The 27572-nt window shown below is 36.0% G+C and overlaps 1 protein-coding gene across 3 annotated transcripts; it reads right to left on the bottom strand.

Moving 5' to 3' along the window:
• Positions 1–285: 285 nt before the first annotated feature.
• LOC147071223 (lazarillo protein-like) lies at positions 286–27572 on the bottom strand. Of its 3 annotated transcripts, none has more exons than XM_085948259.1 (4): positions 27396–27572; positions 26320–26542; positions 23325–23414; positions 286–413 (listed from the first exon to the last, which is right to left on the bottom strand). In XM_085948259.1, exons 1-4 carry the CDS (start codon positions 27507–27509, stop codon positions 409–411), a joined length of 432 nt encoding a protein of 143 aa, XP_085804385.1. In that variant the 5' UTR covers positions 27510–27572; the 3' UTR covers positions 286–408. The 3 variants fall into 3 exon arrangements, with proteins under 3 accessions (XP_085804385.1, XP_085804386.1, XP_085804384.1); XM_085948260.1 differs by lacking the exon at positions 286–413 and adding an exon at positions 6985–7107; XM_085948258.1 differs by lacking the exon at positions 286–413 and adding an exon at positions 19313–20631.

Raw genomic sequence — 27572 nt, 5'->3', positions numbered from 1 at the left:
AATCTTGTAATGTTGATATTTGGCTCTGTTGATTAATGAATTTGCCGACCACTTCTCTAGGCGATTCATATAATAACTTTCATCGGCAAAATTTGAAACACCTCGGATATTATTAAAGTTAATCAGTATAAATAATAAATGCATCGATTGAATGAATAATGTGATTCCGAATATTGCTCAGTCGAATATTTTTCTAATTAGGGCATTTCTGAGGTTTTTCAAAATAATGTATAATTAACTAATTAATAATTAGGTACCTACATCATTTAACAAAGATTACCTCTTTGATGTTAAAATCTTTCAAAACTGTAATGTTTTCGTTGCAGGTATAACTATTAGTCTTCATAATATCACTGCATGTTGTTTCCGCAGCAATGAGTAGGAAGAGGAAGATTGTTTTATTCGGCGTCATCCTGAAATAATCGGGACATATTAAATAAATTACTATAAATGTTAGCTGTACCACACGGAGTTTTGGGAGTACACAGTATAGCGCCAGGATTCAGAAGGCGGGAAAATACCCAGAAAATATATTTTAATAATATTATGAACAAAATACATAATATCGTCACCGTTCAGGCAAAAGTCACCAACCCTGAAAATGGCAGTTTCGAGTTGAGTATGTCACCCGAAGCGTGAAATTATGTTCTTTAAGATGCAAAACTCACCACGGTACATTAGTTAGTAAAATTTTGCTTAAATCCGTATTATTTGTTTTTCACTAAATGACTTTCGATAAAATCTTAACAAGCAAAAGTCGTTATGTGTACATAGTCAATAGACATTATTGACTCTATAAAAAAAAAATCCTTCGTTATAAATATACAAGCAAAAGTCACTACTTATACTATGGATGGTGAGTTTTACTGATTTGTCATTTGAAAACTTCTAACACTTCTCTGAAATACGCAAAAATAACCAAACAGGAATAGTTTACCTTCGCTTGTTATAATAAGATCGCTTTGGTCTAAATTAAATCAAACAAAACTCACCATAGAATAATGGTGACTTTTGTCTGCTCGTAAATGCAGCACAGTGATGATGAAATAAACAGGCAAAAGTCACCATCCATCCATAGAGAGTTGTGATTGACAATTATTTTTCGTTTATGGTCAGTTTCGTCCATGATTATGCATTTTGTCACCTGTCATTGAACGTTTGCTATTATATTCAAATAGACTGAATCTATAGTAACATCTATTGGCAGAAAATAAAACTAACTGTCTTGGTCGATAATAAAACACAGGCCACCGAACAGTCAGTGCAACTAGACGTAGTCCATCCGAAATTTATGTAAAACTAATTAAATTTATTTTGTAATTTTATAAGATTGCTGTTTGAAATATATTATAAAGGTCTATCGTGATAGAGTCTGAAATCACTAGTGAAACAATAAAGTCAACATAAATAATTACAAGATAAAAAGAACTTTTTATATACAACGTTTTTAAGTTTTCTGTTGAATCATATATACTTGACTTGACTAGCTTAAACGTTCAAAAAAAATTGTACGTGATAGAAATACTGAATAATGACATGTCATTTCATATTTATTTCAATAGTAACGCACGTATATATTATTCATAATTTAGTTGCTAGGACCCCCTAGTAACCAATAATGGCATCGAAATAACTTTTCATACAAATCAGAATTAACTAAAAATGAATTCAATTCTACTTAAAGACGGCTAAAAGTATTTAAAAAAAATGCATTGGCATCGTGTTCTGATATATTCTAAAAGTTTCAAATGTCTAGCTAGTCGGGAAGTTAGTTAAAAATTGATAGCAAGATTTGTACGGGACAAACAACCACCGGACAAATACGAATATGACCTAAAAAAAACGTTGTAAAAATATAGTTCTGTGTTTAATATAATATTACGTGACTATCTAAAATAATAAAAAATAGTACTTCTGCGTTATAGATATATGAAGTACGTTGGTATGTTGTGAAACGACGAAGGGTATCACCTACCAAAGGGTGGCAAATCGGAGAATCAACGTAAAATATATTTAAAATACATAATATTAAATTTGATAACTTAAGATCTATAACTATTGCATCACAGCTGTGTATAGAAATATCAAAAAGTATTCTCTCAAAGACTCAATAGAACAGGTCGGTATCCTTCCAATTATGGAAACGTTGTAAAAATATATTTCTTTCTACAGCAAGTGATGCTGGAAACTGGATCGAGTCATACAGCTTTACAATTTGAAAGGACAATTCGTGGGGTTACTGCCAAAAGTTAGTAAGTCTCGAAATCATGTTATGGAGTAATTGCAATTTGAATGTTTGACATGCCTTATAAAATAATTAGGCATTATGCTAATTTCTTTGTGCTTTATGTACCTATATGTTCTGTACATCGGATGGCGTTTAATCTAGCATACATATTTATATTTGGACACATAATCCGTGGTTAACTCTAAATGCCTAAATTATCGACTTACCAACTTTTAGCAGAAATTCCATGATTTTTATCACAATTTTGCGCCATGGATAGTAAAAAAAACCACCCACCGATAGATACTTTAGCTGTATATGTATGTATAATATTGTTCGTCACGGACCGGATAACCTGGAGAAACTGGTGGTTTTGGGTAGCCTCCAGGTTAGGTAAGACGGAGCAAAGGAAGAGCGTCAGAGCACTGCAGCGACCAAGTGAAGCAGCTTACTGGGAGCAACAACTGTCACTCTGCTCTGAGAGAAGCAGAGGATCGATAGGAGTGGAAAATCTTGATCGCTCAGAAGATGAGAGAATTTCAAGATCGTTACGATCCTCAGCCACGAGGAAACGACCGAGAAGTTGACACTTGGGCTTCAACCACTCTTGACACGGTCCTGAATGTTAGAATTATAGTATGATGTAAGGGGCATATTAATCATTGTTGACGGATTATTATAATATGTAAACTTAAAATGTTCTCTCCAGTAGTTATTATTACTATACATACGCCCACGATGACCGAACGGTAACGTGTAGGGCGTAGGCATATACCGTCGTAGGTCCCGAGTTCGACACCCATGTCTGGCAAAAAGTACATGTTTTTTTCAATGATGTGGATGCGTATACTAATATGATCTTCTTAGGATTGAGGAGCACTAAACGGTCACCAGGACGTTCTAAGCCAGTGTTTCCCAACCGCCGGTCTAAAAAGTAGTTGTCGCCCATTTTAAAAATATGAATGACCAAGTTACAAAGTCATTAAAATTTCATTTTAGAAGACTTTTTCGGACACGTCAGTAATAAGTACGAACCAGGGCTACCCAGTGACGTCCCTAGATAAAATGCCGCCCCATGTTTTTATACAGTATTGTTATCATCCTTTCATGAGTCCAATATCTAAGAAATGTGTTGTATGGATACATTACTAACAATATAGCAGACTGTAATTATTCGTAAATCTGCACGTGTCATTTCTGGTCACCAAGGACATCGAAGGGCAACGGAAGTAAACTAGACATCGCGAACCCGACAAAACCAGTGAGCTGATTTTTTCAATGGAAAGATTATTTCGTTATTATTAAGTTTATGTAGCTATTTCTATATATTCCAAAAAATACTCCTCGATTTGCCGCCCCTCGAGAAACTGCCGCCCCCAAGTAACGCTCAATCTGCCTACCCCCACGGGACGTCAGTGGGGCTACCAGATGGATGTCATTGCAGCATTTCGTCTCTCCGAAATAACACTGAAGCCACGGTTATCAACTATTCGAGCAAAGATGAAGCAGTAGAATTTGCACACTTCTTTATTTACTGATGGTTTTATACACTAATTGCAAGGTTGAGAAACACTGAAGTGAGTGAGTTTCAACTATGCTGGATAGACGAAATGGTAAAGTTTGACGGATGTACGTAGTGGTGAAGAATTATGGACCGACAAGAGAAGAAGGAGCTAGAGGAGGCCTTCATCCACCATTGGATCGACCCTGGCTGATGATGACATTCTTTTATTACTTAACATTTCGAAAGTATGCAAGGTGACAAAATATAATTGACTATCGTAAAGACTACGTAAGAGTAAAATCATGTCGAGACCAGCAATATGGATTGACTACATAAATATTCTTTTGGTGCTCTGGTCCAGATGACTGATGGGATACTTGGAGAAGACACGGATTAGTCTTTGTAAATATGTATGGTGAAATGACGGTGGACATCACAATACGGCACAAATTTTTAGACACGTTATGTTTACCTTTTGACAGTTTTTTTTAATGAAGACTTTGTAGTTTTGACTACTTGAGAATATAATTAAATGTATTCTTTTTTTACTGTAAACAAATATGTTAAAACACCATTATTGTATTATTTCACTATTTTTGTGACACATATTTTATTGACGTGCCTAGTCCTTACTAGGTAAGAAAAACATTGTCAAGTGAGAAATATTTTTTTTATTTAATACTGATTTAGCTAATCTATAAAAAGTCAAGTCACGTTTAAATTTGGATCATATTAACGATTAGATTAAAGTTGTTGTTTTATTTATAATAACATTAATAACAATGTTATACCAATATTAATCATTGGTTATCCGTGGTATCATTAAATGTTAGAATAGTTTACATATTATATTACTAAAATTTATTATCTGTCACATGACCTTGGCATAATGAGATGAAAATGATTATTTTCTCAAGTGATTCTCAATCCATTTCGTAATTTTGTAAAATATAAAGGAACCTAGACAAAATTAATTTCATATAAGTACATTCATCTATTAAAATCTCTATACCGCTTTACATAATAATAATAAATATATATAAGTATATACATATATGTAGGAGTTGTTGTCCCAGATAGATGTAGCTTCCTGTTCGAGCTGAGTGCTATTGGTGAGGATCTCTTTTTGGCCCGGAAAGCAGTTAAACATGACTTTCGTCTTTGTTACATTTATTTTCAAACCTACTTTGTTACTTACTTCAGCGAGTTCTTGCATTCTGCTTTGGAGAACTTCTGAGTCTTGCGAGAAAATTACTATGTCATTGGCAAAGCGCAGATGACTCAGGTATTCTCCATTTATAGATGGATGTATATTTGATGATATTGTTCACAGTGTAAAGCTAGGCTGGAGTGCTTTTGGCGGCCTGAATAATGTCTTCAAAAGTGACCTTCCACTGTGCCTAAAGCGCAAAGTGTTCAACCATTGTGTGGTTCCCGTAATCACATATGCGTGTGAAACATGGACCCTAAGTAAAAGAGAGATTCAGAATAAAAGCTTCATACAATTTGATATGAATAAAAAGGATTTCAAGTTATAAACATTTATATTTTTATAAAAATTGATGTTTTTTTAAAATAAATATAAAAAATATTAAAACTATGAATTAGTCAAAAATCTCTTAGGTGATGCTTAGAAAACTTAATAAACTAAATAATGTTAATAATAAATATGTGAAGTAATAAGGTGGGGTCCGATTCAACAAATTCACATTTTATTACATTTTTGTAAGTTTATCTTTGACTAAAAATAAAAAAATATTTTTCTTTTTAATATTTTCAGATAAATATTTACTAACTAACACAATTGTAAATTGTAATAAAAGTTGTAAATTATCAAAAAAATGTCTCAAATTGCAAGCTTCGTATTTTTCCGTTAGGTCCCTCTGGTAAGTAAAGACATCGCCTTGCACTTCATTGTAGTCACTCAAGCATTTGGAAGGTGATGTCTTTACCTACCAGAGGCACCTAGCGGAAAAATGTTTTTCCAAGGATTTGGAACCTATTGGATGGATTGATAATCAAAATCAAGCATATATATTGAGGTTTTTACGCCGAATGGCCAACATGCAGTGGTTATAATATATTATATTAAATATTTTAATAAATACATAAAACAAACTGAATGTATTATTTCCCCCCTATAGTATAGTTTTCATATTTTTGTAATCGTTTAAAATAATTATCAACAAAATAATTTACCTAAACCAGTGGTTCTCAACCTTGTTGGAGGTACTGACCCCCACCAGTTTCATATGCGGATTCACCGAACCCTTCTTAATTGGAAAAATAAAATATGATTTTTTTCAAATTCAAAACATAGGTATATTTTTTACTGGTACACAAAATGAACCGTGCATCAACATCACTGTGTTCAAAGAAAAAAACCATTAAAACATGATTTTCACACAAAAACATAATAATGAATATTAAGTGTACGTCCTGAGTGGTAGCGTTCGGCGCAGCGTTGAGCGTTTTGCGCAATTTAAACGTATAACCATATGAATGTATAACCAAAAAAAAGACATTGTCCATGAACATTTTCACACACGGTTATACGTTTGAGTTGCGCAAAACGCTCAACGCTGCGCCGAACGCGAACGCGAACGCCGACGCTGTATAATACGGAGAGGAATAAGGACTCACATGTGGACTAGTAGGATCCTTCATCAGCATTTCTTCGATTGGGGGTGTGGACATCATGGGGCATAGTTATTGATAACACATATTTTTATTTATAATCCTGCGCAGGACAGCAATTTATTTAGACTAACACATGGGCAAACAATGACAATTTTACAATAGAGGTTACATCGAAAATCTTTATATTGGACGCGTTATTATTACGGGTCTATTGCCGCGGCACTATTAATTTATACTGCGCCGGCATTTCCATTGTGGGTTAGTTTTTGTCACATTTCACAGTATTCACTCGTTGTTTCATGGAGAACTTTTATTTATTACGATTTTGCGTGGTAGAGGTTATACGAATATTTATTAACACGGGAATAATATACCGAATAAGACTTGGGCATCCGCCCCGTCACGGATGTACACGAGAGTTGTTTTTGTCGACTTAGGCCTCACACTTACTGCAAATCAGTGTGACTTCTGCTGTTGCCTTTCAGAGACCAGTTCAGAAATGCGCGGCTTCACCTTGGCAAGTGCCACTCTCATGTCATTTTCGCAACAAAGTCTGTTCCTTTTCTTCGTTTTTATGTCCAGCATCCTCGAAAAGGATTGCTCGTAAAGATATGTTGTAACAAACGATATGAAAATCTCCAGAGCGGTCATCACGAATCATACGAGTCGGGTGTGTCTTAACCTCCGCCGAACCCCTGAGACTAACTCACCGAACCCAGGAACCCACTGACCTAAACTGTGAAAAAGAGAAATTTAAATATGGTAAGATTGGTATGTAATATTTTCAATAGAAAAAGCGAACGTAGCCATTTAACCATAGACAACTCGTTCATAACTAAGACGGGCTACGTTTAGTAATTGTGCATAGTGTTTTGAGCAAGGAAGTCAGTCATAGACTAATATACCTACTATGATGGTCTTAGTTGTGACAGGTGGTTCTGCATTGCGCTCTAGAACATGATTGATTTGGGGTTTACGTGGTAGGAAGCTCCATGGCCCCCACATGGGGGGGGGTCGACAGGGCTGTAACCTAGGGGCCCGGTCTCAGGGGGGGCCCGGCGTGGCGAGTCGACCAGATAAATGAGATATACACACATCTTAAATCTGCTCTAATGGTAAAAAAGTCGCCTGCGGTGCTATTTTAATTCGTTCAAAAATCACTAAAAATTGAATTTCATTTGACCTCGAACACCATCTGAAAAACGCCACTGTAGTGCGACAGACTGTCTTTAACCTAAGCGGTGGGTAGGGGGGCCCGCCAAAGATCCTGGCTTGGGTGCCCGCTTCAGGGTGTGGGGGCCATGGGAAGCTCTATTATAATGGTTTTAATAGCGCGACGATTGACTTTTTGTTAATACAAGCATATTGGAGTTATTCATGTTGTTATTTTCAGAACTAGGTAAGTATACAAAATACCTATTAACTAATTTTCAGAAACTCAAGCTGAACGTTACCAACATTCAAAACATGACTCTGCCAAGATGAGGGAGTGTATTGTCTCACATCGATGACGTAGTTCTTTTACTTTATTTATTGTTATTATTATTTATTTCAGTAGAAAGAGTTAAATACTTCTACATATTTAAAATATTTTTTAACATCCAAGTAAAAATTGTTTTTTATCGTGACATCTATCGATTGAGTTATAAGACATGTTACTCTTCCCACTTTTCATTTTATACAATACAGTTTTTAATGAACTACCTTTGGCGTACCATAGCTAGATGTCGCTGCATGATATGTATATTTTTATACACGCATGGTGATTTATTTGTGGAAATAATTAAAAAATAATCACGATTTTTCGCCGTTGTTGTTACGTATAATAAATGCATAATATATAGAAACACCCTGATTGATATCCATTAGTTTGTATTTGTAAATGTATCTTCACATAGTTTTGTATGGCCGAATTGTGTTTTTGTATAAGGTAGTACCTAAGTATATAATTATAAATTATACTTAATATTTTTTGTTAGTTCATCGTGCTCCTCTCTGCCATGGGCGCTTTTTATTAGAAAGTCACTGTAAACGCAGTCAGAGCAAACTTGATTGCGCGGCGACCTCAGCCTTGGGTATCTGCTCCTGAGACATTTTTAGTCGTAAAAAATTCTGATGCTTCACATTCTAACGTAGGGCTTCGATGATACGCTCGATTAAGGCCGAGTGTTGTGCGAGTCGCGTTGATTTGCAAGGGTGTATGTATTGTGTGTGTAGCCTACACATGCATTTCTATACCTACCTGCTAAGAGCATTTTTTTATTATCTCGCGTTTTATACCTCATGCATAATGGACAAACTTTAAATAAATTAAAATATTGAATAATATGTGTAGGTATAAATCATTTATGTAATAAAAAACAAACAAAATCAGAAAATTACTTGAAACAATAATAATTATGAGTGAGGAAAGATATTATTTAGATAGTTTCTTGAGCCATATATTGTGTTTTTGACTACCTAACTTCATGGTAAAATAATGAAGGTATATGTACTATTTAACCTAACCCAGTTAAATATATCTACTTTGCTAAGATGAAAGGCCATAATATCAGGGCTCGAAATGGACCGGAACACATCGGAGCGCCGTTCCGGGTCGTAAAATCGGCAAGATTGTCGTTCCGTCTCATGAAAAAAACAATTTTACCATTTGAGCTAGACTGGCCATAATATAACAAAAAATCACACACTTATTTTTTATAAAACACATAATAATTTAGTCGCTAGGACCCTCTTAGCAACCAATAATAGTGTTTTACTTTTTACGAATTTTTTCCGAAATAACTTTCCATACAAAACAGAATTAACTGAAAATGAATTCAATTCTACTTAAAAATGGCTAAAAGTATTAAAAGAATGCATTGGCATCGTGTTCTGATATATTCTAAAAGTTTCAAATGTCTAGCTAGTCGGGAAGTTAGTTAAAAATTGATTGCAAGACTTGTACTGGACAAACAAGAATACGAGCTAATAAAAACGTTGTAAAAAAAATGACGCGAACTGCCCCGGAAAATGCGATATTATTCATTATTTGCCATTCCCGGCGCGCGCGAATAACATGTCTTCATATCAGAGGCCCGCTTTCTCGGAAGTCTGGGACCAGTTTCTACAGTTTTCACCGGTCCACAGGTATAAAAAGGTTAGGGAACACTGCAGTCTCAACCATGCTGGATAGACAAACTCGTAAAGTCTGATGGATATAATACGTAGTAGTAAAAAATATTGGCCGATAAAAGTAGAAGAAGCTAGAGGAGGCCTTCATCCATCATTGGATCGACCCTGGCTGATGGTGATGATATTCTGAAAGTATACCAGACGACAAATAATTGACTGACCTGGAGATCACGTAAGAATGATTAATGATGACGAGACTAACACCATTGATGGACTACATAAACATTATTGTGGTTATGTGGTCTAGTCCATCTATTCTATACACATTGCGGCTGTCGACGGGAGTTTATCATAATATGTATTGAACGGTTAATTGATACAATAAGTTAACCGTCTGAACTATCAAAAAGTGCTATGTTTTAACAACACCTCTCTTGGCTGTATTAACTTTTAGAGCGAGATAGACGGTTTTGACAGTTTAGACGGCTAACTTATCGTAATAATTATAATACTTCAATACATACATATGATAAACTACCCACGATAGCCGCCGATAGCAGTCTTGTGTATGGAATAGATGTGCAGGTAAAATATTTGTTACACACTTTATTCATAATTTATGATATTTATAACACTACTTACATGAAAAGTCACGCCCAACTCGTTTTATAAGACTCTCAAAAGCTGGCGTTGGCTTACTTTCCAAACGGGGGTTTAATTTAGTAGATGTTACTATGTACTTTATTTCGTATTTCGCTAGTAAAATATTATGTAATTTTTGCACCGGTATTTGGTAAACAGATTAGAAATATACCTACCTACCTATATAATAAAGTAAAGCAATTTCGACCTAAAAAATCAGATATCATATCAGGTGACTTATCAGACGATCAATAAAATTAAACTCTAGTTATGAAATCAATAAATTGAATAATGATAAGAATCTTAATTTGTCATGGACAATAAATTATTATGTATACATAAGGCCGTCGTATCGGAAGAACAGTGTCCATACTTACGAGCATCGACAACAATTAATATTATTAAAAATTAAAGATTTTCTTGAAACACAGTAATCATGATATGCCTGATACCAAATTTATATAGTGTACCTAAACCTAAGTAAATCTAACAAATTTTGAGGAGAAAACATATGTTTTGATGGGAAGAGTGTAGAGAGAAAATCTGTAAGGATTTGCTCGCATGAATCAAAGAGAGAGTTTATTTATCCGACCATGTCCAATCCTAATAGGATCATATGGGCCTCCACAGAGTAGAGGTTTGTTTTAACAGATTTTTGTTTTTTACAAGAAATGGATGCCAGCCACTTGTTCAACCTATTAGGTCCATACCCTGACTCACACACAAATTGAAAAACAATATGTGGACTTGCCAGACCCAGGATTCGAACCTGGGACCCACGGTGTGATAGTTCAACGCTTAAGCCGCGCGGCCACCGTGGGTGTTTTTTTACTGACAAAATAATACAATCGGTCGAAGTTATGACGGAGGTTACTGCTATTGTACTAGTATTACTGACTATATCGAAAGGACTGCGATTCACCGATATGTAAGTTATGATCGAGTGAGGAGTGACCGTTTCCATCATCGTCCTTCTCTATATATACAACTGAATATCCAATACATTATAAGAGTATCTAGGTTGCAATTTAAGAAATCATAATAGTCATAGTTGATCTAGGTTATGATTGAGAAATCTGCTGACAACTGCACATCGCAACTTTGATTTGTTTTGATAACAGAACATGAACACTGAAATATGTCACACCTGTAATGCTGACATGGTATGATTGCTACGTTTTGAAAATATCACTGATCTAAGCTTACCCAATTTTACGGTACATCATTATTCACTTCATTATAAATTCAATTAAAAACAGTTCCTGTTAATGATCACACTGCGGGAAAGGATCTACTCAGTGACTTCCCGTGGGGGTAGGCAGATTGAGCGTCGCTTGGGGGCGCCAGTTACCCAAAGGGCGGCAAATCGAGGAGAATCACTAGGTATATATAGAAATCATAGAGCGAGTACAAACTGCCATTATATCTTGGTTTTATAGACTATGAAAAAGCGTTTGATTCCATCAAAAATTCTCAATTATAGACCAGGGAATTTCCAGACGCTACATAAACATATTGAACAGTATATACAGTGATGCCACAGCATGCGTGAAACTCCACAAACGGTCGTGTAAATTCCCCATTAACAAAGGTGTCCGGCAAGGTGATACCATTTCACCTAAACTATTCACCGCTACTCTTGAGGACTTATTAAGGAAACTTGATTGGGAGGAAAAAGGTGTTCCAATAAATGGGGGACACCTCAGTCACCTGCGCTTTGCAGATGATATTGTTATACTCTCACAAGACCCGAAAGACCTCCAAGGTAGAATGCAAGAACTCGCGGATGTCAGTCAAACGGTCGGTCTAAAGATAAATGCCTCAAAGACAAAAGTGATGAGGAACTGTTTTTCGGACCCTGCGATTATCTGTATTTCTGGCACCCAACTCGAGCAAGTCAGCAGCTACGTATATCTCGGACAGCAGGTGTCCATAGACGGAAGCATGCACGATGAAATTGCTCGAAGAACAAAGCTGGGATGGAGTGCTTTCGGACGTCTGAATAGTATCTTCAAGAGTGACCTACCATTATGTCTTAAGCGTAGGGTGTTCAACCAATGTGCGCTACCCGTGCTCACGTATGGCTGCGAGACGTGGACCTTCAACACGAGAGATGTCCAAAGGCTAAGATTCACACAGCGAGGCATGGAGAGGTGTATGTTGGGCATCACGCGAAAGGACCGTAAGAGAAACGAATGGGTTAGGAAGCAGACAAGAGTACGCGATGTAATAGACGTTGCTAAACAGCTGAAATGGAGATGGGCGGGGCACATTGCTCGCCGAAAAGACGGCCGCTGAACAAATGCCGTAATCCAGTGGTACCCAAGGGGCACGAAACGGCCACAGGGTCGCCCTAAAAGCCGCTGGATTGACGAACTGGTAAAGTTCGGCGGAAATACGTGGCAGCGAACGACACAGGACCGAGAGAGTTGGAGAAAGCTTGGGGAGGCCTTCATCCAGCAGTGGATTGACCCCGGCTGATGATGATATATAAATAGATACCTAAACTTAGTAATAACGGAAATATATTTCCATTAAAAAAATCAACTCACTGGTTGGAAACAAAATGTATTAATTAGGTACGAATAAGGATTTTTTTGTCGGGTTCGCGATGTCTAGTTTACTTCCGTTGTCCTTGGACGTCACGTTTTTGGTAAACAGCAATGACATGTGCATACCTAATTTAAATTTTATCCAAATATGTTTGCCAGTTACTCGCGAGTTTTGGAAGTTGTCAAGTGTATTTTTAAATATACCTATCTGAAACCGTAGACTCGCAATATTGTCTATTGAAGCAGATATGGCATTTAAATTAAATTTATATTGTTAGTAATGTGTCCATACTACACATATTTCTTAGATATAGGAGACATGAAAGGATCATTTATTATAAAATACTGTATAAAAATGTGGCGGCATTTTGGCACTGCCTAGGGGGGGGCATTTTGTCTAGGGACGTCACTGGATCTATTGACAAATTATTAATTTCAAAACAGTGTAGGTATTTATTGATCGATGTATTATTTACGTTATTATTATATTTATTGGCGAAGAACGAACTATTCAAAAAAATCGGTGTACTTATGTACGCGCGTTAGAAGTTATACTTCTTTGGCGTAAAAAAACAAAAACAAAACTTGTGATAAACTAGATTCTTTGACTAGCTCTTAACGGCCCACGTGCTCGTCGTAGGTCAAAATTGAGTTTTTATTGTATTTTCAAACCATGATCCTGGACACTCCTTAAACGTTGTAGATAATCTATTTATATAATTTTAAAGCCTTATTATCCTTTATAGTTATTTTAAACATTTTCTGACTGCATAAAGTATTTTTGTTACATAAAATAGTATTCTTTTAAACCTCTCGCTCTAATATTTTAGAATATAGTCATATTTCGGTACATAACTCTGCAGTGGTGTTAAGATTTTTTACATTTATTAATTTTTAAACGCATTTATAAAACCATTAGTATAATTTATTACGAGATAATTTTTGTAAAATATTCACGATAAAAAATTATATTGATAATCTCTGTGATCCCAAATTTGACAAGAATTAGGCATTTTATTATTCAAAAAATCGGCAAGATTAACACATTTGAAGATGATTCTAAAGATACTTATTATAAGCTATGTTATTGACCATTCAAGTGTGATACACATCTTATGAATAATGATTGCTTTATAATAATCATTGACCTAAGAATAAGGTAGTGTTTTTTTGAAATACGCCATTTCTTTTGTCATTCCCCAGTGGTTAAGCTACAACATACGGCCGTAGCCATAAATTGACAAACTATAATTGAAGTAGGGAGTAAAATGATATTGACGCGCGTGTTTGAACATGTACCATTTAATAAAAAATAAAACAAAATTCGGTTAGGTACATGAATAATGAATACTTTAGGTGAATGAATACTTTAGGTGAAATGGTATCACCTTGCCGGACACCTTTGTTAATGGGGAATTTACACGATCGTTTGTGGAGTTTCAGGCATGCTGTGGCATCACTGTATATACTGTTCAATATGTTTTTGTAGCGTCTGGAAATTCCTTGGTTGCTAAGGGCGTCTAGAATAGAAGATTTTTTTATTGAATCAAATGCCTTTTCATAATCAATGAAACCAAGGTATAGTGGCAGTCTGTATTCTTGATACCGTTCTATAACTTCTTTGACGACTTGGATGTGGTCCATCGTGCTATAGCCTCTTCTAAACCCAGCTTGCTCTCTCGGTTGATTCTCATCTAGAGCAATTTCTAGGCGGTTAGAGAGTATTTTTGTAAAGACTTTGTAGAGAATTGGCAATAAGCTGATTGGTCGATAATTTTTCAGGTCTTCCTGATCTCCCTTTTTATGGAAGACGATGATCGAGGCACTTTTCCACACCTCTGGGACATTTTCTTGTGAACAGCCGTGCTAGCACTTCGTTCACGGTCTGTCCGGCTTTCTTGAGAATGTCGATCGTAAGTCCATCTTCTCCTGAAGCTTTTCCATTTTTCATGCCTCTTATTGCATGTTATACGTCGTAGGTAGTGACTTCAAGAAGACAGTTTTCGTCATCATCGTTCCTCAGATGGTTTGAAATAGTCGCATTTTTTCCATTTTCGTCATTATAGAGCGAACTGTAGAATTCCACCACTCTGTTCAATAAACTATCCCAGTTTCGCAAAACAGTAGTGACGTCCTCCACTTTTAGTGCTGTAATTTGCCTTCTCCCTGCTTCCACAGTAGCCTGTGTCAGCGTCATATTAAATCTAATATCTTCATATTCACGTATGTTTTTACGGAGACTTTTGCAAAGAGTAGAGTATTCGGGATCGTTTGATACTTGAATATGACTCTTTGTTTCCCTTCGCTGTTTCATTAGATTTAACGTATCGGTTGAAAGCTTTTTTGGGGGTGCGGGCTCTGATGCGAATTTATCTGGTTGTTTTGCAGATTTTAGTATTATGCGCGTTATGCTTTCTGCGTTCGAGGGGGAGATAGGATCATTTTCAGCCTGGAAAGATGTAGGTCTATTTGTCAGTTCAGTCTGTAATTCGGCTTTGCTTCTCTTGGGCTTCTTCAGCAGTTTGGATCTTTTGAGATCAGTGATAAATTTTATCTTACATCTCACCATGCGATGGTCACTGCCTGTATTGAATCTGATGAGTACGGTGCAGTCTTAAAAAATATTCTTTTTGTTGGTGAGAATGTAATCAATTTCACTACTCCTGCTGGGCTCCTCCACGTCCATTTGCGAGGAGGCTTCTTTTTGAAGAAAGAGTTCATGACATGCAGGTTATTTCTCTCGGTAAACTCGACCAGCATGTCGCCCCTTGTGTCCCTCTGGCCGTATCTAAAGCGCCCGACAGCTATATCGTCGCGATGGTATGAGCCGATCCACGCATTAAGTCACCCATTATGTTGTTATAGTGGCAATTACGCTTTTTTTTTAAATTTATCTATGTCTTCGTAAAGGTCCTCCACATCTTCATCGGGGTAGCTTGTGTAGGAGCATACACTTGTATTAGACGAAGTTGGTATCTGCTATTGATTTGGATGATCAGACTTGCCACCCTATCAGATAAATAGTCGAATTTTTTAGTATAAACAGTCTTTTTTTCTACTTAATTAACTAAAAATATTTACCACTTTTGACTTTTTGTTAAAAATAGCAATTTTAGCAACACGCGCTCGCAGGTTATCGACGCTTAGTTAAGCAACAAACTAAGATTTGGCGGCGACACCATAGCAAAATCATTTCACACATCTGTAAACCTTTTATCTTAGTCTAGCGCGTGTCGCAGAGATTATAAGGGTGACGAATACTTTCTCACTCACACTTATGCATCGTTTTTGTTCAGGCCTTGCTGTTACCCATTCTCAACAGATGTAGATAATAATATCAGCGTTCAGCCCCTGAATAATTTGTGTTTTATCCAGTTTTAGGTTGACTATTTGGCTAAGGTTAATTAAAATGTGCATAATATGATGTACACGGTTCATTTTGTGATCCATCTTCATGGAATGATAGTGTACCTACATGACATCATGTCACTTAAGATCATGGATCCAAGTCCTCACCCCAGGCGCGCACACATTGCATGGTGGGGTAGGGTGGTTCGGGCTCAGCACTGCTGCTACCCTAAATGTAGAAATCGGCAGAAGGTAGACCTAGGGCCGCTGTATAGTTACGTTCAGCATAATATGTGCATGTCAATGCAACGCATATGGCTGAAAGAAGTGAAATTAGTTTAGGGAGGCCTTCGTGAAGATGTAGATTGGCTCCAATATTCATTAAATTCACGCATATAATAATTTTATTGTTTCAACGGTTAAAACTCTTGGCATTCCGGAATTTAAATATATATATATACAGTCGAACTTGGTTATTACGAGGAAGATGGGACCGACTGAATTCGCTCGTTATAAACGGCACTCGTTATATCAGAGAATAGGTATTTTTAAATGAGCGGCCACATAACAAAAAAAGTCTAAAATAAAAAATCTGAAAACCATCGTAAAAATCTCCGAAACAAGCATGGCATTCATAAACTACAAAATAAGTTGTTTATTGTAATGAACGCTGGTAGGTACCTACAGATTTCACAAACCTTGGATTTTTCAACCATATGCGTGTAAACTTTTTCATTATTGACGGCGAAAACAACAATTAGGTAGGTATAATTATTATACTTAGATATTTAACTGGTGTCATAAACGTAATCCGTCCCCGGCGGCATCGTGTCCGGTCGGATTTTATTGCTTAGGGTCGAAATGTTTTTAAACGATCGACACATAAACAGTATTTTAGCTCGGTATATCCTATAAGTTGCTCGTTATATCAGTGAAAAAAATGTTTGGATAAAATCATAAACCAAAATGTCAACGAATATTTCCTCATTACATCCGAGATCTCGTTATGTCCGAGATCGTAATAACCGAGTTCGACTGTATCATTATTATCATCATCAGCCGGGGTCGATCCACTGCCGGATGAAGGCCTCTCCTAAATCCTTCCACTCTTTTCGTTCTTATTCTTTGCTACCTTTTATATCGATGGATATTTATGAGATCAACTATTCAGCGGATTTTAAGGCGTCCTTACGGTCGTTTCAGTGGCGCACTCAGGATTTAATATTGAGGGGGGGCCAAAGATCGATTTTTGGTTTTTTTTATTGAGGTTCCAAAATATTAATTGAAAATGGATAAAAAAAAGTATTATTGCAGTTAACTTATACACATACCTAGTCAACACAACACAGCCTAATTTCTCGTTTATCGGTCTTTTGTCTATTGCATTCGGTGTACCTACACCATGGCCCCCACATCTTGAAACGGGCCCTCAGGCTAGGATATTTGGCGGGCCCCCTACCTACCGCTAAGATTAAAGGCAGTGTGAAACAATACATCAACGTTTTTCAAATTGTGTTTAAGTTCAAATTAAGGGTACTTATACAGTGAATTATTGGCGATTTTAATACATCTACTTTTAATAATGGAGCTGTCGAGTATCGACACATAATAATCAGAAAATATATTGCACAATTTAAAATGTTCATGGCTATGAAGTATAATAGCGCTGCAGGCGAATTTGTTTACTATATTAATGTTTACTATATTAATATGCTAATTTATTATGTGTGTTTATCTCACTTATCTGGTCAACCCGACACGCCGGGCCCCCCACAGCCCGGGACCCCAGGCTAGAGACCTCTCAGCCACCCCCAGCCATGACCTACACCACTCCGGAATTCGGGTGGACACCGAGAATTTTTTGACAGTTCCATTTGGGATTGGGTTTCTAAAAAAACCCGACATTAGTGTTTCGAAATTTGTGTGTTAGAAATTAAAATCTAAGAAATTTTTCTAAAAAGGGTTCTGGAGAATTACAAATCATTTTTTTGTTGTCCATTCATGTACAGCCCATTATCATTTCATCTGCTTAGCAGTAATTACTGAGATATATAGTTATTAGATGATTATAAGAACTGAAAATACTGCGATCACGAGCGTAACTAGTACCAGTTCTTGGACCGTTGTAGTGTTGCATACTGTGGGGTGGCTTTAAAGTCCTTCGTTGTCAGGCACATGCACATCGATCATGCAGATATCAGGCATATGATACTTGGCGAATTAGCGGCGAACTGCAGAACTACGTTTACCCCCCCCCCCCGCACTTTCAGTTGAATTTTTAACTCCCCGACCCCCGCTAAAGGCCTGACAATGTACTGCATACAGCAAATAATGGTACTACTACTGTACTGCCCTGCTAAGTAAAAAGACATTGATTTTAGTGAAATAAGAACCCAAGTTTTAAATTACCATTTCTCTTATATTATGTAAAATTATTGTTAATAATAGTTCATTTTAATATACAGTGTCTATCAGTATCGAGGGGTAGAAGTAGGCTGTTAAGACTCGACATAAATAATGCACACTAAACATTATCAGACAGACATATTTGTTTTCATTGAACTAAGATACAATAATTTGCAGATGGTGCTAGTTAGTTTTTAAAAATCATTTGAACCCTGCCTAAACTAAACCATAATAGTTTACATATGTTATGGACGATCCGACAAAAATATTGCACACTTTACAGATGCGGACACAAGGGGGGGGGTTCATGTTCTTACCACCGCTAGAAACGGAAAAATATTTAGGTAATTGAAAATGTTACTTCTTCTTATTCTTCATCATGATTGAGGATCGTGACCCCAGATAATTTGTATATTGAACAATTTTCAACGAATTCTCCCTACTCCTCTCCACATTCTAAGCCATGTGCAATCAATAATTATTTGTGGATGTGATAGCTCGCAATAACTCTTTGGTGAGCTCTTTTAGATAAATCTGCAGCTTAGGTATTTATTGCGAAAATCAAAATGTGGCGTGTCTGGGTATGAATAATGCACCCGGAAGAGTGTGGTATTCTACGGTTGAAGCGACGGGAAGCTATAAGCAATAAGCGGGGTAGGTAAATTTGGAAGTTAGTGGTACTAACAAAAGTTTTTGTTAAGCCTGCCCCTCCCGCCATATTAAAAATATTTTTTGGATTTTTGGCATCCCCAAACAATTTTTCTGTGTGCGTGCCTGTTACGTTCGCCAGCCCACAGTGTGCCGAGCACAAAGAGACTATGAATAAATATTATGTTGTTATGAATTTACTTCGTAACACGTAATAGTAAAAATGGCACCGTCTTAGAGTTATCCCTAAGAAATTGAATAAACAGCCCTAACTTACATTATTGTCAAAGAGGGGTTAAGCTTGGGCAATTGTTACTTTTCTATCGTAATAAACCCTTATTGCACGATTTTGAGTAAGTATTAAAAATGTGGTTTGTGAATAAGTGAAAAATAAAAACAAAATGATAAAAAAATATTTATTTTTTTACAAACTTCGAATATCTCAGACCTGCAACACAGGTCTTGAAATGGAACGGAGCGCACCGGAGCTCAGATCGGGTTCGTGAAATCGGTAAAATTATTTCTACGTCTTGTGGAAAAAATAATTTTACCGTCATATTGTATTTAACAAAAAAATGAACACACTTGTTTTAATAAAATAAACACAAAAATTTAAACTATGTTAATTAATACCTTCAAATAAATACCTTCGAGCGCTGCTGCAACACCGTGCAGAAGGTTAGTATATTATTAATTATAATAATTGTAATTTAAATTTATTGTATTATTACACTATGACTTTTTATTAATAGTATTATAGGCGTTGATAAGGGTAAATTTAATATTAGATAATTTACACAAATCTAAAGAGTTTAAAATGTCGACAATATGACGTATACAGTGATATGATGAAATAATTATATAGAGAGATATTAAAAATATTTTTTTCAGGTACATTTTCAAGATGTGAAATTAGAAGTTTACAATGTCACCCTAATTTGATGACAATGGCATTATTCAATTAGACGTATTTAATAGTATGTTTTTGTAAACATATTATTATGAGCATTTTTATGAACAAACTAAAGTGTTATTTATCCCCAAGTCACCGAATATGGTATTAATATTTAATATGGCAGAATACGTAAGGAAATCAGGGTGCTTTTGTCGAAAATAAAATTGGATCGCTAAATTCTCGTTATACCAAATGGCGAGTTCTTAATTCGATGACTTAACTTCGAATGCAATGCGGTAACTTGTTCGCGGTAAACGCAGAAGAGAAACCTTAATAATTTACCATATTGCATTCGAAGTATAAGCAATGATTCACAATAACATATGATCGACATTTACAGTTTTGTGCCGCGGCCTGAATGTAGTGGGCCTGTCGTTATAATATGTATACTATGATTATAGGAACTTCATTGAAAGTAGAGCGACCAAGGACGCAGCCAGTGCTAGTTCTTGGACAGTTGCACTGTTGCATGCTGCAGATTGTGGGATGGCCTTGAAGTCCTTCATTTTCAGGTTAACACGTGCAATCGTTTCGTCCACATCGATCATGTTTGCAGCAGGCATCTTGGGCGTTCTGCTGAGTAGCCAGCTAGTGACTAAAATGAAAAAAATCTGCCATTACAAATATGTAACGAAAAATATTCTACCTATAGTTATATGAGTTCTACCTGAAAACCTCAATTATTTTATGGACACATTGGGAATGTCCAACGCGTCAATCGCAAGATGTATTTTGATCGAGCGTACAGTGTCCCACATGAATTGAGTATGAGTGAACATGTAAAAAGCGTATATACATTTATTATTCTTCGGCCATGTCCACCCCTTAGGTGGAGTTCATATAAGCCACATGGCGCTTTCAAGAATTCCAGTCGCTCGCCAGTCTTCTTGCGTCATTCCAGGTCATGCAGCATCTCGTACTTCTGACGTATACACTTGGTAGACAGTATTTAGTGGTCTTAGGCCGGACTTGAGCGGTTGGAATAATAGGTAAACTAGATTGAAGTTCTCTTCAGGCCTCACCGGCGTAATCATCGCGCACAGCATCGTCGTGAGGGTGGTAGGTATGCCTCAGTCAGGTGGTAGGTACTACCTTCCGAATTATGAAGTAAAAAATGATGATGAAGAGAAAAAACATAATATGATTTATTGTGATTTTAAACGGGAGCCCTAACCATTTTTATTTCCTTAACCGACTTACGTGGAAGTCTTTTATAACTTAAATATGAAAAAGACCGCATGGCCTGTTGTACCACTTGAATCATATTCGTACACTCACGGCCTGCCATAGGAGTGAGAGATTGACATGAATCCCCGAATTTTACGCTGATGCATAGTTTCCCTTTACTGTTACGCAGTAGGCTATTTACACATTAGGAGAATAGTTTGACGTAATGAGTGGCTAAAAGAAGACCAGAATGAGTGTTTTGTTTTCAGCCAAATGTAATACGTTTGTTCAGGCCTCGAAATGAACCGGAGCGTACCGGAGCACAGTTATGATTCATGAAATCCCTAAGATTGTGGGTTCAGCTCGTGGAAAAATTAAGTTGATCATCTGAGCTAAGTAGGTAAGCAATATAACAAACATTCAAACGCACTTATTTTTATAAAATACCTATTCATAATATTAGAAAAATATGTTAATATTTAAAAAAATATATAGAGTGTTCCGCCCCGTAAAATATTCCATTTCTAACACTGTGTTTATTCAAGTTGACGAATGATAATGGTAGAGTGTGGTTGCTATCAGTTTTTGATTTTATTTAATAGAATACTACACACCCTACCTTACAGGTACTGATAGGGCTCTAGTCTGGGGTCCGATTGTAGGAGGATACTGTGAATTTAATTCTAAATTTGATAATAAATAGGTACCACAACTTTAAATAAATACTATGCTATTAATGCTGATACAACGCGTAAATACAGCGTCCTCCTTTATGACGATTGCGTATTTACGTTAATATGTATAAATATATGCTTAATTAAAATTAAATTATGGATGTATCGATCAACAGTGAGTCGGATACACAATATTAGTGGTTCTTATATTACGGGTAGCGACCTAATAGCAGTTGTTTACGCCTGGGAATGCCTCAGGAGCTGATACCCAAGACTGAGATCGTCACGCTCTTAAGTGAGCTTTGACTGAGTTTACTAAAAGACGTAATTTAATAAAAAATGCCATGGTAGAGAAAGGCACGGAGACTTAAAAAAAAGAATTTAATGATATATAAGATAAAAAAACACAGCTTAATAGTACGGACAAACAAACTTATGTGAAGAGATCTTCCCGTCTGCGTGGCGACCAGGTCGGACGGTCCGATGGGCCCAACAGCTGGGTGGACAAACTTAAGCATCTCTTCCCTCTTGGAGCACATTCTCGGACATTCCTTTTGAGATACAGGTATTTTGGCTAGGTCGTGAAACCTGTCTATTACCATATTCTGGGTATCTGCGTGAAAAGATGTGCACATAGCATGTATGTGTTTAAATCTAATGAATCTAAGATGTTTATTTATAACACATTTAAGGCTATACCTCAGCTGAGGCATGGTCTAAAAAGATCGCAACTATGCAACGCGCGGATTGAACTAATGACGCGTGCCGCACGGAACATAATTTGTCATAAACATTCAATATGCGTCCATTTAGTGTTATGCTTATTATTATATTAGTAATAATTATAATATACTCATTGACATGTTTTCTTTTTCGAGTACTGGCATAACGTATTTTTAGTCATCTTTACACGATATAAGAATATATTCTTTCGACGCCATCACAAAAAAAATCGACGTGCTACTCGTACCTCTCGAATGCCACTCGGCGATTGGCGACGAATGCGAAATTTCGTCTCACCTATTGTTGAATGTACTCTCTCGCGCGCGTATTGTAATATTTTGATGTAACCGATTTTATTCCAAAAAAAATATTAGCTCATGGAATTCTATATGATATAAGGAAATAGAAGGAATAAAAAAATATATGATTACCGTTTTCATATCTTTACAACAAGAGGATTTAAAATATGTGCCGTTTGTTGTTATTAAGTGTAAACAGGCATTTCGAAAAAGCTTCGCTGAAGATTTTGTGATTAAATTAAAATTCTAAAAAAAAATATAGGTATTTTCCAAGAACATAGTTATTTATATCTTTTCAAATGACCATAGTTTATTGCATTCATTAGAGTACCTATTGTCTTCATTTGGTGCATGCATTACCACGTCGCTATATTATACACAGTTTTATCAGAACTAAAACATATTATATAGACCATTATATTTACCATTTTTCGTGTTACTATCCTTATTGTCCATGCAAGAATATACAACTGAATAGCTCATGTAGTCAGTGCTAAGAATCCAATATGGTGATGCTGCAACAAATGAAATACGGGAAAGATTTTATAATGTTAATGCTATTCAATATTTATTTATTTAAAAAAGACACACTGAGCACATTATAAATTATTAATTCAAGACGTTCACAACATGGCATTTTAGAATAAAAATACAGGTACTTAAATCAAATTAGTAGAGAAAAAAACAAACCAATAAATAATTTTATAGCAAAAGATAAAATTAAGAAAGTAACGTTAATTTAAAAAAATACAAATTAAACAATACAATAGAATTTTAAAAACAAAATAGGTACATAGCACATAACTAAACATGTCTACATCTCTAGGGAGTGCATTGACCCTCCTCCGCACAGCCCTCGCTATTGGTGCCTGGTGAGCCTGACATAATCAAACAGTTTTCACCCAAAATATGTCATGGCTGTGATCACGCATGTAATTGACGGATGTATAGAAATCCAAATTTTCCAGAATAGTAGGATTGGAAACTATACCACGTGGGAGCAGGGAAAATGCTTTAAGAGTAGAAATGAGAAGAGAATGAAAGGCTAGCATGCCCTGTAGAAAGCTCTCAAAATACTCGTTTCATAATGATTTGAAATACTCGAAAGAAGGAAAATAGTCGTTTGAGATACTGTCAAAAGGAAAATATTTATATAAGTACTTTAAAATAAAGATGTCGAAGAAATTTCTTCTGAACACATATGTATTTGAATATATTCTGAATATAATATAATATGTATTTGCCCGGAACTCATATTTTACAAATGTTATGCTTGCATACTTGCTATGTGAGCCTTTTTTTTGAAATATTCTCAGAAAAACTCAGAATGAAAATTAAATCGTAAGTCGACAGAGAAAATACATTCAAAAAATTTAATGTCACAATAGTTGATCTGCCAGAGTTCAATACTATCATCACATAGAATCATGGTATAAAATGATTTTGTTAAGGGGGACATGCTCAGCGTAGGTCAAAATGGAGCTTTTATTGTATTTTCAAAGCATGATCTTGGACATTCCTTAAACGTTGTAGATAATCTATTTATATAATTTTGAAGCCTTATTATCATTCATATTTATTTTAAACATTCGATGACTACATAAAGTATTTATATTACATAAAATAGTATTCTTTTAAACCTCTCGCTCTAATGTTTTAGAATAGGTATACCTATTCATATTTCAGTACATCCATGTGCAGTTGTGTTAAGATTTTTTACATTTATTAATTTTTAAACGCATTTATGAAACCATTAGTATAATTTATGTAGACATTATTATAGTGAAATATTTACGATAAAAATTATATTGATAATCTCTGTGATCCCAAATTTGACAAGAATTAGGCATTTTATTATTCAAAAAATGGGCAAGATTAACACATTTGAAGATAATTCTAAATATACTAATTACAAGCCATGCCTTTGACCATTTAAGCGTGATAAACATCCTACGAATACCTAAATTAACCTAATAAAGCTTAAATTACCTATCCGAAAGGAGTCTCAAAAATTTCCATCATAGGGTTATATTTCAACTGATGCGGTGCCCAAACAATCGACCCACTCTCAAGCCGGCTTCTTTAAAGAAGTTATTACAACAAAGAAATTATAAAGGATTTTTAATACAGTGACATCTGAATAGAACCGGGAAGTACGTAAAACGAAGCCCAACATTTTTAGCGCCTTTTTACAAATGATAGCTATATGGCCACTAAATGACAACTTAATGTCAAACGTAATGCCAAGATCCCTTGCAGATGATATTCGCGAAAGAACTTTGCCATGAATAGAATATGCCTATTCAAAAATACTAGATCTGACAAAGAAAATGCTGCAGCCCTATGTTCTAACTAGTGATATAAAGTCACCCGACGACATGACGTAATTGTGACGTCAGCCAATACACGCTCGAGGCAAGCCGTCCAACGCACTCGGCTCACCATAGATAATATTATGCTGAAATGTCTATTTGTGTATGGGGACAATGGATAACGCCACTATTTTAGTAGCGTTATATTCTCGAATGCTATTATCACTCCGGTAGTACGTCACAATGATGTCATATGACGTCATGTCGACCGGGCGACTACAACTCGCAAGTTCTAACATAAGGCCCCTGGTCAAGCAACGGTACTTTCTTCACTATGCCAAGATTCGTGAAATTCTTTGTTTGGTTGTGCATCTTTGTCCCGCATTTCTCGATTGTCTCATTTAAACTTACAACATATTATTAATTTATTATACAGTCGAACTTGGTTATTACGATCACGGAAATAGCGAGATCTCGGATGTAATGAGGTTAGGTTAGGTCAGATTAGGTTAACGAAAATGAAACGAACGGTTGTGGAAGTCATAAACTAAAATGTCAACAATCGTTGACATTTTAGTTTATGATTTTCTCCGAACATTTATTCACTTTTATAACGAGTTACTTCTAGGGTATACCGAGCAAAACTGTTAATGTGTCGATCATTTAAAAACAACATTTTCGACCCCAAGCAATACAATACGACCGGGCAGTTAACAAGACCACTGTCGCCGGGATCGGATTACGTTTATGACACTAGTATCTAAGTAGGTACCTAATTGGTGTTTTCGCCGACAACATTGAAACAGTATCAACGAATATGATTGAAATTGCATGTAAAAAATCCAAGCTTTGTGAAGTCAGAAGGGGACCTAGTTTATGAATGTCATGCTTGTTTCTGGGATTTTTGCGATGGTTTTCAGATTTTTTTGGTGCGAAAAATGTTATATAACGATATAACGAGTATTGTTTATATAACGAGCAAATTCAGTCGGTCCCATCTTCCTCGGAATAACCAAATTACAGGATTTTTGATGGGGGATTTAGGCATTTACTACGTTAGTTAGTTTCAGTGCTTATATAATTATGTAAGAGTTCAGTGGAGCCATACCTGAATCTGGGTAAGTGACTGAAAGATCTCCTGTCGCTGTACCGTCTTCGTTCGGCTCGATTGTTCCGTTGATGATGTATTTAACTTTGTTTATCACTCCCATATTGCGGATTGTTGATATCATGTGCGGGTCATTTCCAAGTTTGTGTTGCTCTGTCACATCTTCCGCGTTCAATTTGCCGATGTCATCATACCGATGTGTTTCATACCATAATCCAATGTACTGAAAAAATAATTTCAATCAATGATTTTCGTACGCAATGTGGATGCGTTTCCAAAGGTTATTCATTCGATTTCATTTAGATTCAAAGATTAAAACAAAACAAAAATGAATTTTAGCCGGATCGCACATTTAAACTCGTCTCGTCTGCAACTGCATGTCGAATACATCGACGTCACGTCATCGTTATTAAAACATACGTTGCCAAAAGGAACTCCGCACATTGGTGAAATGCGATATTATCGAAATCATAATTAATTCTGTTCTGTGCAATGACATTATTAATGGACAACGCACTCAGTACTGTAGCTAGCAAGTAAATATATATATAACGTATAGTGACATTCGCACATGTATAGGTAGACGTCACGCAATTTCCATTATGCGATATAACGCATTGGGAATTTATAGCAATATCACCTGTATAGCAATGGCGTTAGAACAGTGTTTCTAGTGTCAATGTTCATTTGAGCGAACCCGTTCGAACCGAACCATTCGGCAGATCCGACAAAAAGCATCGGGAAGCAATATCACCTTTACTGTAAATGGCGTTAGAACAGAGTATGCCATTCGGCAGACCCGACAAAAAAGTGAGTGTCATTTTTTTTCCAGATGCTTCGTCCATATTAATGTCATTGCTTCTGTGCATGCAACTATTTTCATCCGACATGCAGCGCAGGTATAATTGCGATATATCGCACTTCGTCATTCATTTTGGCTTGCCGTGTGACGTCACTGTCCTTGCACGGCCTTGCATATTACGCACATAAAAAAGTTGCATCTTCAGCTCAGTTTTGATTTATGACTATTATACCAGTCGAGACGATTTTCAATGTGCGACTTGGTACCTACTTACATTATAAAAATTTAACATTCCTTGAGGTTCAAGTTTTTTATCACAATAACCCTCTGTAGTTACGGCATTTGACACATAAACTACCGACAGTAGAAGAAATGCAAAGTAAATCATTTTTATATTATTATTAGTTTCAATTCTCACTAAACTCCACGATCACTTCTCACTATATTGTAA

Source organism: Rhyacophila brunnea, unplaced genomic scaffold (assembly GCF_057557595.1).
Source record: "Rhyacophila brunnea isolate RB1 unplaced genomic scaffold, BYU_Rbru_1.0 scaffold_20, whole genome shotgun sequence".
Lineage (NCBI taxonomy): Eukaryota > Metazoa > Arthropoda > Insecta > Trichoptera > Rhyacophilidae > Rhyacophila > Rhyacophila brunnea.
This window is presented reverse-complemented; position numbering and strand designations above follow the sequence as displayed.